We start from the raw sequence: 17,410 nt of genomic DNA, 5'->3' as shown, positions 1-17,410 counted from the left end.
AGAGGGCTCTTAGCTGACATGTTCTTGTCCACACTTTCTCAATTGACAGATGCAGAAATAGGCAGTGGTCTATAGAAGTGTCTATATCTTGTGTAGGTCACCAGATTTCTAAGGTAACACATCTTCCACCGTGCTATTCTACCTATTGTCTCACAGAATTCCTGAGAATCAAAGAAGATAATGATGGTAAAGTTCTCTAAAATCACTGAAGTATCTCAAGTCCTGTACAAACATGTGGGCTTGAATTATTTCAAAATTTAAATTATATGTGGCAGGACCTTCCCTTTAGAATCTGGGGGTGGAAATGGATGGTTGAAAAATTAGAAGCTTGCAATAATATACAAATAATCCTTCATGCTGTTTGTTTAGGCTCTTCCTTGGAGAAGCTCCTAGTATCTTGTGATTTAAGTACATCTGGGCAGGAACAAATTAAATTAAATACCTCTGAAGCTGGGCACAAAGCCCTAGGCCCAGGTTCCAGTAAGAACCATCCCAGTTTAATGGCCAATAATGGGGGTGCTGTAGATGGACGTGTAAGTGGTCCCACTGCTGCAGAGGCAGAAAAGACTTCAGAACAAAACCTGTCCATTGAAGAGAGTGGTGAGCTCATGAAATTTTCAGCAAAAAGCTCATTTAACCAAATGTCGCTCAAATGCTAACACCCTAAGCATTAATCTTAAAATGAATGCTGCTTGATTTTGCTAATTGAAATTTTTTGCTTAAAATATATGTAATGCATTCTTTTCTGTAATTAACCCCTACGATTTTGCTCTGAATTCTTTCAACACACTGTTACTCCTTTAAAAAATTTTTTTTGATAACCAGTTTTTAAATCAAAATCATTCCTGATTTAAAATTTCTTCTTTTATTTTATAAAAACTTTTTCCCCTCTTAAACTTTCTGTTCTTCCTTAAGGTTGAAAAGTTAAAATTTAACTAGAAAAGTCACCAATGAGAATATGTTTTGCTTCTTTGAAATAAACCGTACACACCACTGCTTGAAGATCCACATTTTTGTAAACTCAATTTGCAGAGATGAATGTGGACAACTCAGGAGGCAAACTCTTGGAGGCTGTTTTACAGGACAAAGTGCAAAACAAAAAAATTTAAATAAAAATGCTGTACATCTGAGGCAGCAGTGTCATATTCAAGATTTTAAAACATAAGACTTTGCAAAGAAACATCATTAAAAGCTGCAAGTGAAGCTTGGGCAAATTTTTTTTTTGTACACGTAATTTTTAAACCATTGCCTATCATGTTTTTGCCTTTAATTTGTAATATATGAGAATGACACAAGCTTCATGTGATCTAGAGTATTGATTTGGTACATCTTAGGGTTTTGGGGGGGTTTTTTTGTTTATGTTTTTATAAAAACATAAACTGTGTTTTTAGTTTATGCCTTAGGACAACGTTAATGTACAAGAGTTGGTTAGAAACCAAATTTTAGTTGAATTGGTGACTTTTTTTTAGTGTCTCCAGCCAGCACTCTTCTTATAAAAAGCCATGACTCAGTGTGATTTCCGCTTCTGTTGCATGGACCATTACATACATTAGATGATGTTCTTTATCTCCTAGGTGTGGGGGTATTTCCCTCACAGGATCCTGTTCAGCCCAGAATGCCTCCTTGGATTTACAATGAGAGTCTGGTTCCAGGTAAAAAGAACTTTTTTGCCCAAGATTCCTATCTGGATACTTTAATTCAAATGCTGTAATGTAGTTGTAAATGTTTACTAGTGTGGCTACAGAATATGCAGAAGAAATTATAACTTTATTTTTTCTGAAAGAGTACAGAAAATTAAATACAGCTAGTGTTTATGACTGCCTCATATATGACATAACTATATAAATGAAGGAAAAGTATTTTGCTGTAATGTTTTAATGACCATCATATAACTTTTATTTCTAAAAGTTTGTCTTAGATTTACTATTTTAAAAGACACTATCAAACTATAGCATCACCAACTCAGTGGACATGAATTAGAGCAAACTCTGAGAGATAGCGAAGAACAGGGAATCCTGGTGTGCTGCAGTCTACAAGGTCGCAAAGAATTGGACACGACTTAGCAACTGAAGCTTTTAAACACACACGTAATTTCCTAGCCAGAATATGTGTTCTTGGACTTCCCTGGCGGTCCAGTAAAGAATTGCCTGCCAGTGCAGGGGACATGGGTTCCATCCCTAGTCTGGGAGGATCCCACATGTCACCGAGCGGCTAAGCCTGTGAGCCACAGCTGCTGCAGCCCGCATGCCCTAGATCCCATGCTCCGCAGCAAAGGAAGCCACCGCAGCAAGAAGCCTGCGTGCAGGAGTGAGGAGCCCAGCACAGCCAAATGAACCGATACAGATGTAAAGCCATATGTCCGTATGGGACGCCTACTGACCTTTAATCCATGCGCAATGCTAGACGTAAAATTTCTTTTTAAACAGTTTTCTCTGTCTACCTTAGCCCTGCTTTCATCCATCAACTCCTCTAACTAGGGTCTCCAGATTCAGCAAATCTGCATACAGAACATCCAGTTGAATTTGAATTTTATATAAACAGCAAATAATTATTTAGAATAAGTATACCCCATGCAGTATTGGCATCCTATATTTTATTCAGCAACCCTGTCCCTAACAGCTTTTCCCATTTTGTCCTTTGGAAAGTCCATTTTATTGCGAAAGACTCCCCAGTGAACCCTTCCCTTTTTTCAAACACTTATTCTCCTCTCTCACTTCAGCTGTAACTGTGTCTTCCTCTGAAGGCTCTGTTCCCAAACACCTTACCCAGTGATGTTTTCTCTAATAGCCTCTGCTTCACTGGGACAAGAGAAAGGTGATATGGGTATAATTTGTGCTTCCCACTGCTATTAGTATTTGCAGATTAGTTCCACCATCATTACTCTACAACTTCTTTTTTAAAATCCGAAGCATCTGCTTATACCACCTCTGTCTTACTGCTGTTACTGTCTCCTAGTGAGAAGACTCCCTCTTACCTTTAACCCAAAATCTTCATCTGTAGAACCAAGCTCCAGCCTCTCTCCTAAGCTCCAGACCCTAATTGTCTGCTGGACATTTCCACTTGAATATCTTTATAGCAACTCAAACCCTTGGTGTGGCTTCAGTTCTGTTAAAGCAGTTTGACTTAGGATTATTCATGTATAAGCATCAATGACAACAAAAAAGGTGGATCATTTGTAATATGTTTACATTTATAATCTGGTCTTTCCTTTAATAGATGCCTATAAGAAAATTTTAGAAACCACAATGACTCCAACTGGAATAGACACTGCTAAACTTTATCCCATCCTGATGTCATCTGGGCTTCCCAGGGAGACTCTTGGACAGATATGGGCCTTAGCTAATCGAACCACACCTGGAAAACTGACTAAAGAAGAACTTTATACCGTTCTTGCCATGATAGCAGTAACACAGGTAGACGTTCTTTTGAAGGTTAGGTTTATATTTTCGATATAAACTGAGAGAATATGAATCCTTTTTTCTACAACTTATAGAACTCTTTGGACATTAAAATTTAGGTTATTTTCAGGACAGAGTTCTTCAGAATATACTGTTTATGTGATATGCATGCTAGCACGATACTCTTTTATTTAAAGACTGTAGTAACATTCTCTGACCTAACTGTAATCCTTTTGAGCTTGAAAAGTTAGTAATAGATGAAGTTACTCTCTCTGTCCTTTGAAGTCTTTGTCTAAAATTCCTTAGATATAGATAAAGTGTACTCGGTCTGGCAGCAGTTTTTCTCATATTACAAAATCACTGTAAAGGATTTGATTACAGTGAATTAACCAAACTTGTCAGAGAGTGAAAATGTCAGATTGAGTGTGTGTTGCCATTTCTCTGCTGCGTATTAGATTGACATTAACCTTATAACTTATTTTCTGGTGTCAAATTCCTGAGTTCTGGAAGAGTCAGAGCAGAAAACCCCAGGGCTGCAGATGTTACATTTAGGTCTCTGTGTCAGATGTGGGCCATATGTGGTTTGCAGTTTCCTAAAATGTTCCCGTTTTCCTCGTGTTCTGTGTAGAGGGGTGTTCCTGCCATGAGTCCTGATGCTTTAAATCAGTTTCCAGCGGCTCCTGTTCCAACGTTAAGTGGCTTTCCTGTGACTTTGCCAGCTGCTGTGAGTCAGCCCACAGGGATGCCCTCAGGCCCTGCAGGCTCCATGCCCCTCACCCTCGGACAGCCAGTCATGGGCATTAACCTTGTTGGGCCAGTCGGGGGAGCTACAGCCCAGGCTTCCAGCGGCTTCCTGTCAGCTTACCCTGCAAATCAGGTAGGTGAAGAGGCTGTGCGTTTTCCAAGTTATCTCTGAAAGTGAATCCGAGCAAGTGTTTTTTCCAAGAAATGTAGTAAAGATTGCTGTATTATGATGGACACTGGCAGTGGAAATTAAGCAAGTGTTAAATGGCAACCCACTCCAGTGTTCTTGCCTGGAGAGTCCCAGGGATGGCGGAGCCTGGTGGGAGTCAGACATGACTAAAGCGACTTAGCAGCAGCAGCAGCAAAACAGCACAACATTGAATTTTTCATTATTTAAAAAGCAAAAGAATTTCTGAAGCCTTCAGATACTTGAATCTTGGCTAAAAATGTGTAGTTCTTTATCATACGTATTTTAAACGCCAAGTTTAATAAAGCTAGTTAAATCCTTAAGCTGTTTCTTTTGAAAAAGCTGCTAAGCCTGATTAAGATGTTTCCGTTTATTTTTCATTTCTCAGTTTAGCAAAAAAAAATTTTAAACATAAATTTAGTGTTAGTAAAAAATGTGGGGAAAGGATTTTTTGGTACAGCCTTTTTGGAAGGCACATTTGGCAATAGCTATCAAAATTCTAAATATTCGTGTCTTCTTACCCAGCAGTCGTTCTATTAGGAGTCCATCTCACAGAGCTAGTAACTCAAATGAGCAAAAATATGCAAGGATATTTGTTGTAGCGTTGTTTGTTAGAGTGAAAATTAGGAATAGCTGCATATCTATCAACCAGAAGGCAATGTTAAGTAAGTTTTGGTTTATCTACACAGGGGTAAACTATTGGATATTCAGATGAATGTGGTGGATGCGCATGTACTGCGTGAAAAAGATGTCCATGTTGAATGATTTCATTCAAGTGCAAGGCAGTGCAGTACAAGCTTGTTTTTCGATAAAACAAATGACCTGTTAACAGTGTTCACTTCCTAGAGCACGGGATTATGAGTCAGTGTTCACAGTTCATACATATATGTGATAGATTAAAACAAGTTTGTTTCACTTGTCATATATAAACGTGATTAAACTGTTTCATAAAGATGGCAGTTTCTCAACCTATTAAATGTGATTCAGCTATTTAAAAATTATATAAATTAAGTTTAAGCCGGTCTTTTACCATTTTTACAAGAGTATTTACCAGTACTAAGCAGCATTCTTGCCTTAAGCAGTTGAGCTGATGTTATGTCTAAAGGGTGTTCTCCTAAAATTAGGTATTTGTACTGAAATGGGAGCATTTTAAAAGGTTGTCTTTGAGGTTGATGGTTAAAGATTTGTTATTTAGCTTTTTGTTATTGGATGTTTTCTGTTTCTATGTCCTCTGTAAACCTAGGTGGTCAAACCAGAAGATGACGACTTCCAGGATTTTCAAGATGCTTCCAAGTCAGGGTCACTTGATGACTCATTCAGTGATTTCCAAGAGTTGCCGGCTTCTTCAAAATCAAATAATTCTCAGCATGGAAACAGGTAGAAAAGAGTTGCATATCGTTAATATAGCATTTAATAATTGAGAAAGAGGCAGTCCACAATAAGAAGCCTAAATATAAATAAGAGAATTAAGACTCCTTACTCTCATGATTTCTAGATGGTTCCCACTGTATTCATACTTTTATTCTCCAAACTTCTCTCTCCTTTGTCCACCTTAAACTTCAGCTTCTACCATTCCTCCCAGTATACACCTGCTTGACAGTATTTCTTTTTACTTGTGCTAAACCTGATTTATTACAACTGAGTGTATTTGTGGCAAGGATGACTTCATATTCTTACGTTAGATTCAGGTCTTCACCTGCTGAAAAGCTTTATAGACAGGGGTACATATTTTAATATGTTGCAATATAGTATATATTATTGCTAATCTATACTATATACTAATATATTATTGCATACTATCTGCAGAAATCATTTAGAAATTGAAATGAATATATATTTGAAATAGAAATATGAATAGACATGAAATATAAAAATTCATGTCTCTCTTATGTTTAAGTTGAAATTGGTGGCTTTTAGGCCTTGAGGTTTCCATTTGCATGAAAATGTTAGTCACTCAGTTGTGTCTGACTCTTTGTGACCCCATAGACTGTAGCCTGCCAGACTCCTGTGTCCTTGGGACTCTCCAGGCAAGAATATTGGAGTGGGTAGCCATTTGCTTCTCCCGGGAGTCTTTCTGACCCAGGGGTCGAACTCAGGTCTCCTGCCTTGTAGGCAGATTCTTTACCATCTGAGCCACAGTTGCGTAAATGTTTTTCTAATGTTTTATGTACTAGCTTAACTTTTAGGTATAGTAACTGATTCAGGATATAGTCAACACCTTTCCATCTTTTTTAAGACTGTTTTTGTTTGTTTGTTATGGACCATTCTTAAAGTCTTTATTCAGTCTGTTACAACATTGCTTCTGTTTTATGCCGTGGTTTTTTGGCCACAAGGCATGTAGTGTCTTGGCTCCCCGACCAGGGATTGAACCCCACCTCTTGCATTGGAGGGCAAAGTCTTAACCACTGACAGGCCAAGGAAGTCCCTCCATTATTTTTTAAAATTTTATTTACTTATTTTTGGCTGTGCTAGGTCTTCATTGCTTCACGCAGGCTTTCTCTAGTTGCAGTGCCTGAGACTTTCGTTATAGCAGCTTCTCGTTGGGGAGCACGGGCTCTGGGGCACATGGCCTTCAGTAGTTTTGATGCATGGGCTTAGTTGCCCAGGGGCGTATAGGATCTTAGTTTCCTGACTAGGGATAGAACCCGCGTCCTCTGCATTGGCAGGCGGGTTCTTAACCACTGGACCACCAGGGAAGTCCCTCCATCATCTTTTAAAAGTATTCATTAATAAATACTTCTTCCACCAAGTAAAGCATATGAGCCTTTGAGTAATAAGCAGTGTGAATTTCTTTGGTTGTTTTGGGAACTTGTTTTTGTCAGGATACATATTCCATTTCTCTTATAGTCCTGTTTGTGCATTTTCACTTATCTTTTCTGTTTTAACCAATTGATTATCTCTTAGCACTTCTTGCAGACACTATAAGAAGAACTTAGGGATAGGCATAGGGAAAGAATTGTTTTCCTAATTTTAAGACTACATCAAACACTTGTAAATGACACATAGAAGAGACATATGAGGGATGTGACTCTAAAGTACTGGGAGTTCAAGCCACACACAGATTACTTACATGGTAAACACATAATCCTTCTTTCTCAGGTCTCTTGCTGTGCACAAATTGATATATACATATATATATATACTTTATATGTATGTATTTGGCTCTGCCAGATCTTAGTTGTGACACGTGGAATCTTTAGTTGTGACTTGTGGGATCTAGTTCCCTGACCAGGGATTGAACCCAGGCCCTCCGCATTGGGAACTTGGAGTCCTAGCCACTGGACCACCGAGGAAATCCCACATATTGGTCTGTTCTGCTCTTGTCTAGAACATGTCTGAATACCCAAGGCATCTCAAATTACCTGCATAAAATGGTTCATTATTTTCCTGCTAAAGCTAAATAAAAATTTGTTAAATCACATATCCAGTCACCTAATCAGAAACATGTTGATTTTGACCCCCTCCTCGTTCCTGCTCGGTGTGGGAAAAGGCCCTGTGTGATCTGGCTTCTGCCAGCCCTCTTGACTGTTGCTATTTCCCCACAGCTTATCTCCAGCCACACCTAAACCGCCAAACTGACCATGCTCTCTCCAGCTTCTGGCCTTTTACATCCTGTTTTCTTCCATCTAAAGCTCTCTCTAAAGTTAATTCTAGTTCCATGTCAAAGATTGATTTAATACAGGAAGGTTTTACTAACCCTTCTCCATCAGTCCCTACCTCCAAGATGAGTTCAGGGCCTCTCCTTTACTGCTATGGCAGCTTGTGAATATCTGTGCCCTAACTGCCATTCCTGGTTGACCTGACTATTCCCCCTCCCTCAGCTGTAGGTAACTGATGACAGGATTTCATGTGTCTATATGTATTACTTAGCCCACAATATGTAGTTCATTAAAGGTTTGTTGGATGAATATATTGTAGTATGAAGGTTACAAACTGAATTTATCAAGTTGATGATTCATTCCTCTGGGAGAAAACTCTTCAGCAGATGAAACTGAAATTTGAGCATAGAAAGTTTTAAGATGGTGGCCTGACTTGAACTATTTAATAGGGTATTAGCAATTTTGTGTGGCATTATCTCCACATAATAGTTTACTTTCATGTATAGCCATACTTTGCAGGTTTTTCTTCTTCAATTCTGGCTTGACTGCTACTATGGTTTCCTTGCATGAAAACATTTGTTCATGTCTAAGAATTGACACTCAGTGTTTGTTTATTCATTCAGACACATTTACAGAGCATCTGCTGTGTGCCAGACATTGGGATAGTCGCTGGAAATACACAAGCAAAAGGCACAGTTCCTGCTCCAAAGATGCTTAGGTTTATCTGGGTATTTATATTGTCTAATAAAACTCCCTTAGAATTGCTCCTTCAGTCATGTGTACGTTCATGTGTAATGAATTCCCTGTCTTAACGATGATCTGTATTCCATATTGTGAATTATTTGAAAAGGATGTTTGTTAAGTCTGCTATAAATAGTTAAGCCTAGGTAAGACCACTTTGGGCAGCATTTATAACCAAAAAATAGGCATTGTTTGAGAAGATGAAAAGGCAAATAAAGTGTTAGAAATAGTCTGGAGCGGAGAGTATCGTAGTCTGTGGGGAAAAAATGACATTAGTTAAGAGCAGGCACTGGTTATGGACTGCCTTATGATTTGTGACATGATCTGTAAAGCATTTTAGAAATGAGTGGCATGGTGAAAGTGACTCTTGCTACTGTGTATGGGATAAATGCAGCTTCCATGGTGCTCCTGTTGAGAGATGATGAGAGATGCTCTCAGTTTAGAGTTACAGGTACTGAGAAGGGTTTATCTGAGAAGTTGGTTGGACTCAGTGTTGAACTGGATGTCAGAGTCCTGGAGAGCTGGCACGAAAGGGCTTCTGGAAGGGAGCAACATCATTCATTTATCCATCTGGAAAATACTTGCTGTGTGCCAGGCACTGGGGAACCGCATATAGTAAAACAAAGCAGACATGCGGAGCTGATGCTAGAACAGTTCAAAAGGATTAAAGCACATGGGGGTTTTGAGTTGGCTTATTTTCTTTTGCGTTTAATTTTTATTTATTTTTAAAATTTATATAGTTTTGGCTGCACCAGGTCTTGGTTGCTATGCATGACTTTCTCTGTGGTGAGTGGGGTCTACTCTCTAGGTTCGGAGAGCAGCCTTCTTACTGCTGTGGCTTCCCTTGTTGCGGAGCACGGACTCAGTAATTGTGGTGCACAAGCTTAGTTGCCTGATGGCTTGTGGGATCTTCCTGGATCAGGGACTGAACCCCTGTCCCCTGCCTTGGTAGGGGCAGGCAGATTCTTAACCCCTGGACCACCAGGGAAGTCCCTCTTTTGCTTTTGAAATGGGTTTATTTAGCAGGGTGAGCAACTAGGTAAAATCATCCCCCACAGCCGCATGGAGTAACTGTAATACCTAAATGATAACTAGAGAAAAAGAAGAAAACAGTTTTTGGTGACTAAATCATTTAAAGTCTCATCTTTCAATAGAATGCAGGTTCTTAAATTGCAAAACAATATGTCCCTCTCACTGAGTGCCTTTCATTAGTATTAAACAATAGTAATAACCATTTCCATGTTTGGAACATAAAACATGTTACATGACTGGCATAAACACTTTCATAATGATTACAGTTTTATTTAGTAATTGCTTCAAGGATAGAACTGAAATAATTTCTTTGTAATATGTGTAAAATTACAATCATAGCTTTTTTTTTGCTTCATTACCCTGAAGAGCCTCTATTTTTTCCCACTTCTGAAAATAATTTTTAAATTAATGATATTCAAATAAATATCACATATAGTAGACTTTACAATAGACTTTAAAAGCCCATAGCTAACACTCGCAAATCATGAAAAATCAGTCAACTCTGTGGTTTTTTTTTCCTGAGACATTCATTACCTTTATTCTTGTGCAGCATTCTGTTCAATGAGTTGTCATTTAATTACTTATGGAACTGTTAAAAACCCACCTGTTCTGTATAAACAGTGACCTGTTTGGCCAGATCAAATATGTAGCCGATGTCTGGTAGTGGAGTGAAATGACAGCATTTGGAAGCACTAACTCCTCCAGCACTGCGGGTGCCCATTAGCACGCATGTGTATGAGCTGGGTTTTTACCTTGCTTGTAGGCCACTGATAAGAAGATTTAAATAACTGTGGAAAGATTTTTGCTCGAGGGCAAAGAACTCAATAGAAATCCATTTATAGAACTTGCCAAGTATAGTGGTATTGAATGACACAAAATAGTAGTGGAATGTAGTCATTCATATGTAAAGGTGGGTTATTCCAGGGAGCTGCCAGGGTCTGATAAGGAAAAAAAAAAAAACCAACAAAGCTTTTGTAGTCTGTGTTTAAGCCATCCAAGAATTACCCACACAGATACTACTCATTACACTGTTTCCATTCAGCAGGGAAACGTGTCCACAGGCAAAAGTATCTTTATCTAATTTTGAAGTGATTGTTGTTTTGCTGCAAAGATAGCTTCTGGAACTTCTTGATGTGATCCTTGTAATAATGCAGATTGATTGTGTTAACTGTTACTGTTGCTTATCATAGATGGGAACTCCTGCCAGTAAGCAGTGTAGTGTGATCAAGAGGGACAGTTTGCATCTTGGTTGAAGCACTGCAGAAATAGATTTTTATCTTAACTATTCCGCCTCTGCATTCTGAACCCATCTGAGAGAATAATTTACATGAAGCTTAACTGGGTTAAAATACTGGGTTTACGTACTTGGAGCAGTTGACTTTCACAGATTTATGGACCTAAATATAAAGTTGTAGATGGTCGTTGTTCTATAATAATTGTTTCTAATGCCACTCCAGTGGGTTTTGTCCTGTAACTAATTAATTTATTTTTTGGCTATGCTGGGTCCTCCTTGCTGCGCACGGGCTTTCTCTGGTAGGGGAGAGCAGAGGTGACCCTTGGTCGCCGCACACAGGCTGCTCGCCGCGGTGGCGTCTCTGGTTCAGAGCACCGGCTCTAGGAGTGTGGGCTTCAGGAGTTGCTGCACTCAGGCTCTGGAGCGAGGGCTAGGTATTGTGGCACACAAGCTTTGCTGCCCTGTGGCATGTATGGAACCCGTGGCCCCTACATGGGCAGGCGGATTCTTAATCACTGGACCACCGGAAAGTCCCACTCCAGTGGTTTTCATGGCTTAAAAGATGATTTAGATGGTGAGCATGGATCTGACCCCTCTTCACATAATCAACGACTTTGGTCTTATGTGGTGTACATATATAGTTTCTTTAAAGCAGGGAGCCACGAGTTTTTACTAGGTATCTGTGTGCCATTTTAGTTCTAAGTTCTTCCTTGATGACATGGTAGGGAGGCAATGTTCTAGGCATTAAGAAATATTTCTTTTTCCCTTTTAGTGCCCCTTCTTTGTTGATGCCTCTTCCTGGAACTAAAGCATCAGCTTCAACGGATAAATATGCTGTATTTAAAGGAATTGCAGCTGACAAGCCCTCTGAAAATACGGTTCCGTTTGGAGGTAAAAGCAGTTCATAAATTCATGAACCTGTGAATGTAAATCTTAGTTTTTAGTGGTGACCTTTTATGGTAAATGTCCTTGAGTTGTGATCTCAAGGTTCCTAACCTTAATTGAGCTTCTGTCTTTTCATCATAGAGCCTGGTGATAAATATAGTGCTTTCAGAGAGCTCGAACAGACAGCAGAGAGTAAATCTTTGGGTAAGTTTTTGATTCCTTAAATGGATGAATTATTCATTGTTAAATACGAGAGTTTTCCCAAACGTTCTTTTATTTTACTGTTTGTAGCTGTGTTTTTGTTTTGTTTTGTGGCTCTGGAAATTACAAGGAAGCGAAATGTGGTTCAGTTATTGGAAATTATTTTCTAAAAATTAGGGCAGACCCCAAATTGATGCAATTTCCTTTGAAGACAGTGCATTCCCTTTCACCGGAAGCCTTCAAGTCACTAGGCTCCTGTGGCCACTTTCAGTTATTTTAACGCTCAGTAAGACTTGGAGCTATTGGCAGAGCGGCAATCTGTGGACTGTGCAAAAGGCAGCAGCAGCCAGTCTATATGATGCCTCAAGATTTTCAGAGTGAGCTGGAATTTAATGAGAAGAGTGAGAGGGGGTTTGTGTGCCTATGTGGTTCCCATCTCTAATAGAAGAACTTAAATAGAGTGGAAGGGAATTTAGAGTGATAATTTGAGAGCCATATATGTAAAGACTAAAAGTTTTATTTGTGGCAAAATCCTGCTAGAAACCTCATGTGTAGGATTTAGATAATCCATAGGTCAAATGACGTCCTTCAAAGCTTAACCCACGCATGCTGTGAAATTCGTGTCCTCTACTGAGGAGTTCTTCCTGGGGACAGTGCCACATTCTACCTTTTCGTGTTGGACACTCAAAGTTGGAACATCTTTCCACAGTCATTTGTTCCAACCTTCTCTCCAAGTAGTGGGGTGGGTTCGGGGAGGTGAAGGGAAGTTACGGGAAGGATAAGGCATACATGTGAAATTTAAACTATCAACAGAAAGTATACTGTTGATAAATATCTCTAGAAATATTCAATGTTTTACAGCTCTTAGGTTCTAGAACTGTTTCCTTGGGTTTCCTAGTAATGGTATAGAATATAACAGCTTTCTCCCTCAGTGCTTGTGTTAGGTACTAGGAGTACAAAGATAAACCCCAGAGGAACCTTAGGTGTGTTGACCTGGCATTTACTCCTAGAGTTGCTGTCATCAGCTCTGGGCCAAGGCAAGTTTGGAGTCAAGAGCGTGGGTTGGTATCACGGTTCTTTCTATGCTCTGGGGTTAGCGGCCAGGTGAGATCTGTGTTATTCCTGGGAATCGCTGTGGTGCCCCCACAGTGTGAGCGGTACACCCGAGCCCTGCTTTCTCAGTACCTTCCTGACAGAATCCCAGACAGTTGCTGCTGTTGCCATGCTTTCATTCCAGTCTTATCTTTAAGCCTCTCCATGTAGTGATGCCAACTTTGTTCATTTGGGGAGAATATATTTTAATTCTACTCTTGTTAAGAATACATTGGACTGCAAAAATTTGAAGTAAAATAAGAAGATGGTTGTGTGACACTTAATTAAACCTTCTTGAAGGCCATCTGACTGTCATGGAATGAAACTTTGTTGGCTTGTAATACTTTTGCAGTTGACTGGGGCTCTCATGTTAAAGGCGAACTTTGTAGAAAACTGATTAGGTGGATTGATTTTTTAAAATATTTGATACAGAAGCTAATAACACAAAGGGTTGAAATATTATTGCCTTGCCTTGATAAAATATTATTATTTTATTAAAGTAATCAGTTTTGTGTAGAATTTAGCAATTTTATTTCAGTAGCTCTTTGTCATTCGATTATATAAACACTAAAAAAAAAGTTGGACTGGCTTCATTACTGTTATGGCAGAGGTGTAGTTTCTTAAGTCCAAATGACTGAGTTTAATAATATTTCCTTTTTATTACCCCTATGGTTTAAACCATAAATTAAAGTAGATGCAGAAAATATACTGTGTAGAGAAGTGACACTTTTTGTTTAAGTTTTAGCAAAAAGTGATATCTTTTGAAATGTTTTTAGAGCCTAGAAAGTAGAGGTTAGGGAAACTTAATGAGGATTCCAAAGTGGGACTGAAAAGGTCGCCACGAAGTCATATGCTTTATGTACCTCTGATAAGCAGGCTTCCAATGACTGTGGCTAATTCATTTGCCCCAAAATCTCCTGTGTTTTTGAACATGTAAGCCCACCCACTTTTATTTCTTTTTAACCCTTTCACCCAGCTTACATTTCTAATGGAAACATTTACAATTCATCAGTAAGTTTAGTTTGCTGTGGTGATTTCTTTTACAAAATAACCAAGCAAAACTTGTCAATTTCACAAATATTTTAAAGCAGCACTTCAAAAATTTAGGCTGTGACAAAACTGGCTGCTTGTTATCTTTTTATTTTACAGAAATTAATGTTATCAGTGATATACTTGCCTAAAATTCTAGGGCAGTTCTTAAAGTTTTGTATCTGCTGCTTCTGTCAATTTGTGAAATTGACTTTAGCTTTATTAGTGGTATGTATGAAAACATAAACTATAGAAACTCTGAATGCTCTTCCTCTCTTTCTAAAATTTCCCTAGTAATAGTAAACAGATTTCTCTGCATTGATAAATTATGCTGGTGGATTGGTTAAGTATCTCAGATTAGGAAGAAAAATAAGCTTCCATTATTTTCCATGCTTTTGTTCATGTGATATATCAAAGTATATATCATGTTACAAGCACAGGCTATTTAAAGCCTGTATTATTTTCATGATAATTTTCAGAATTATATCTTGATTTTACATATATTTTTCTAGTTTATATGCTTCTTTATTTCATTTTTAGGGAAAAATATAATTTTAAAAAGTTAATGAGGAAATGAAAGCTTGTGTTTTAATTTATAACTCTCCAAAATGGCACTCGTATTTTTAAATAACAAGTGATGTTAGTATAGCTATATATTTATAATTGGTTTACCTCTGGTTTTCATTACCTGGTATAACCTAGTGGATTTTATGGGAGACCTTCAGGTGCTGTCAGAAAATGGAGCTTGTTTGAACATCCTAATGTCATGCTTGTGAGTGATTACATGCTCTACTGTGCTTTCGTTGCTCAGTTGCGTCCGACTCTTCGTGATCCCATGGACTGTAGCCTGCTAGGCTCCTTTGTCCATGAGGATTCTTCAGGCAGGAGTACTGGAGTGGGTTGCCGTGTCCTCCTCCAGAGGATCTTCCCAACCCAGGGACTGAACCCAGGCCTCCCGCATTGCAGGCGGATTCTTTACCGTCTGAGCCACCAGGGAAGCCCGAGTGATAACGTGACTGTGATAATAAAGAATAGAAACCCTATTAAGAACCATGGCCCAGATTTTTTACCAGTATCTTAACTGCATCTGTTTATTTCTGAGAAATACCTTAGTACCTATTTTCTCTAACTAAAAAAGTAAATTCTGTCAGTATACTCTCTATCCCCAGAGTAGCCCAGTATAAAATAAAGTTTAAATCCAACCCTCGAAATTTTTAATAACAGAATTGGTGTTCAGATGCCTTTGAATTTTAATAGGAACAAAAGCTGATTGGTGCTGTGAGATGGCTGACTTCAAGAAAAGCCCAAGTACTCATGGATTTTTTATTGTTTGTAAGATTCAGTTTGTTTGTCGCACAGCGTGGGGAGAAGCTATCAATACTTTATAATATGCCCTTAGCAAAGATGCTTTGCAAGTAAGTAGATGCCTTTTCAGAAATTTTCACCAAATTTCCTTCAAATTAATGCCTCTGTATACTTCAGCAAAACCACATGGTATCTAACCATAAGCTTTAAGTGCCTAACTGAGCAGAGTCTTGTACATCCTAACTATTTGATGCAGGATTCTTTGTAATATTTCCTAGGTACCGTGATTATTTTTTCCCTGATTGATCACCATGTAACACATTTTATCTTTAAAGGGCCACGATTTTAATATGCCTCTCTTCGGGTACCTCCAGCGCCCATTTCTTATTCTCCTGGAGGCTTGGCTGGGTAGCCACAGTGAGGAAACATCCTGAGAGCAGTGCTTTCAGCCAGTTGAAGGCACTGGTACAGATTTACCACACCGAAATGAGAAAATGAAAATGATGTGATACATGTGTTCGGTTTGATTTTCATTTATTTCCCTATCACTAGCTTCCAGTGTGGAAACAAAAGGGATACATGGTGTAGGGTATTATCAACCTAGTGGTTAAATAATGTGGCGCCTGTGAGGCAAACGTCTGTAATTCGCTTGTTCTGTAACGTGCTTTGCATCGTGTGCCTTTCAGCTTGGCATTCTTCTGTATTTGGTTGTGTTTTTCTTTCAGGAGAAAACTTTGCAGAATTCAGATCTGCAGGGACCGACGATGGCTTCACTGATTTTAAAACCGCCGATAGTATCTCACCACTAGAGCCACCAGCAAAAGACAAACCTTTTCCAGCCACCTTCCCCTCAGGAGCTACCCAACAGAAACCGCAAACACAAGTGAAAAACCCTCTGAACTTAGCAGATCTAGATATGTTTTCCTCAGTTACTTGCAGCAGCGAGAAACCATTGTCCTTTTCAGCTGCATTCATCGTATCAAAATCCGTTTCCGCACGACCCCAGCCAGCAGGGTCTGCGGCACCCAGTACAGTATCGGTGTCAACTAAGACTGCTAGCTTGGCTGATGATTTTGGAGAATTCAACCTTTTCGGGGAATATTCTAGTCCAGCCTCTGTTGGGGAACAGGATGACTTTGCAGATTTTATGGCTTTCAGTAATAGTTCTGTTTCATCAGAGCAAAAGGCAGATGACAAATACGAGGCCCTTAAAGAGGAAGCTAGTCCCGGTCCTCTAACCAGCAGCACAGGCATCGCAGGGAAGAGTGGACAGAACTCTGCTGCTCCGTCCACGAAATATGACGTCTTCAAACAGCTCTCTCTGGAGGGATCTGGGCTAGGTGGTGAAGAGCTGAAAGACAGCACTTCTTCTGGCAAGAGCGATGATGATTTTGCTGACTTCCACTCCAGTAAATTTTCCTCCATGAACTCGGACAAATCCCTGGGAGAGAAAGCGGTGGCTTTCAGACACACCAAAGAAGACTCTGCTTCGGTGAAGTCCCTCGATCTCCCTTCCCTTGGGGGCAGCAGCGTCGGCAAGGAGGACTCGGAAGACGCGCTCTCTGTTCAGTTTGACATGAAACTGGCTGATGTGGGAGGAGAGCTTAAGCATGTCATGTCTGATAGCTCTTTGGATTTACCGACTGTTAGCGGCCAGCACCCTCCTGCCGCAGGTGAGGAATTGGTGAGGTTACTCTGGTGATGGTGGCGCAGATGTCCGAGGTGGTTCTGTGGGTGTTCATTACAGAAGAGGAAGGCTCTGGCTCCTAACCTTCATGAATGGCTGATAACTAACCTCTTCATTGCCAGGCCCCTTAAAGCAGTGTTGCTTTTGAGTCTCTGGCTCCTCGGATATGTGGTAACTGTGAACACAGTGAAACTTGGCTAGCTCAAATAGTTTGACGTTGGAAACCTGACACCAACTTGGTGTTCGAGGCACATCAAAGTCCACTGCTAAACGAGC

General features: G+C 39.5%; 1 protein-coding gene across 39 annotated transcripts in view; it reads left to right on the top strand.

The window, feature by feature from the left end:
* Positions 1-17,410, top strand: part of SYNRG (synergin gamma) — an 88,087-nt gene that overhangs the window by 34,256 nt on the left and 36,421 nt on the right. For 21 of the 39 annotated variants that reach the window (XM_060395209.1, XM_060395200.1, XM_042255378.2 and 18 more), the window contains 8 exons: positions 370-600; positions 1,575-1,652; positions 3,217-3,413; positions 4,027-4,275; positions 5,573-5,706; positions 11,708-11,826; positions 11,962-12,024; positions 16,173-17,120. In XM_060395209.1, the coding sequence (XP_060251192.1) occupies positions 370-600; positions 1,575-1,652; positions 3,217-3,413; positions 4,027-4,275; positions 5,573-5,706; positions 11,708-11,826; positions 11,962-12,024; positions 16,173-17,120 (2,019 nt within the window). The remainder of the gene's footprint in view (positions 1-369; positions 601-1,574; positions 1,653-3,216; positions 3,414-4,026; positions 4,276-5,572; positions 5,707-11,707; positions 11,827-11,961; positions 12,025-16,172; positions 17,121-17,410) is intronic. The other 18 variants (XM_042255386.2, XM_060395207.1, XM_060395216.1 and 15 more) reach the window with 2 other exon arrangements.

Source organism: Ovis aries, chromosome 11 (genome assembly GCF_016772045.2).
Source record: "Ovis aries strain OAR_USU_Benz2616 breed Rambouillet chromosome 11, ARS-UI_Ramb_v3.0, whole genome shotgun sequence".
Taxonomy (NCBI): domain Eukaryota; kingdom Metazoa; phylum Chordata; class Mammalia; order Artiodactyla; family Bovidae; genus Ovis; species Ovis aries.
Note: the sequence above shows the minus strand (reverse complement) of the source record. Positions and strands in the feature narration are given on the sequence as shown.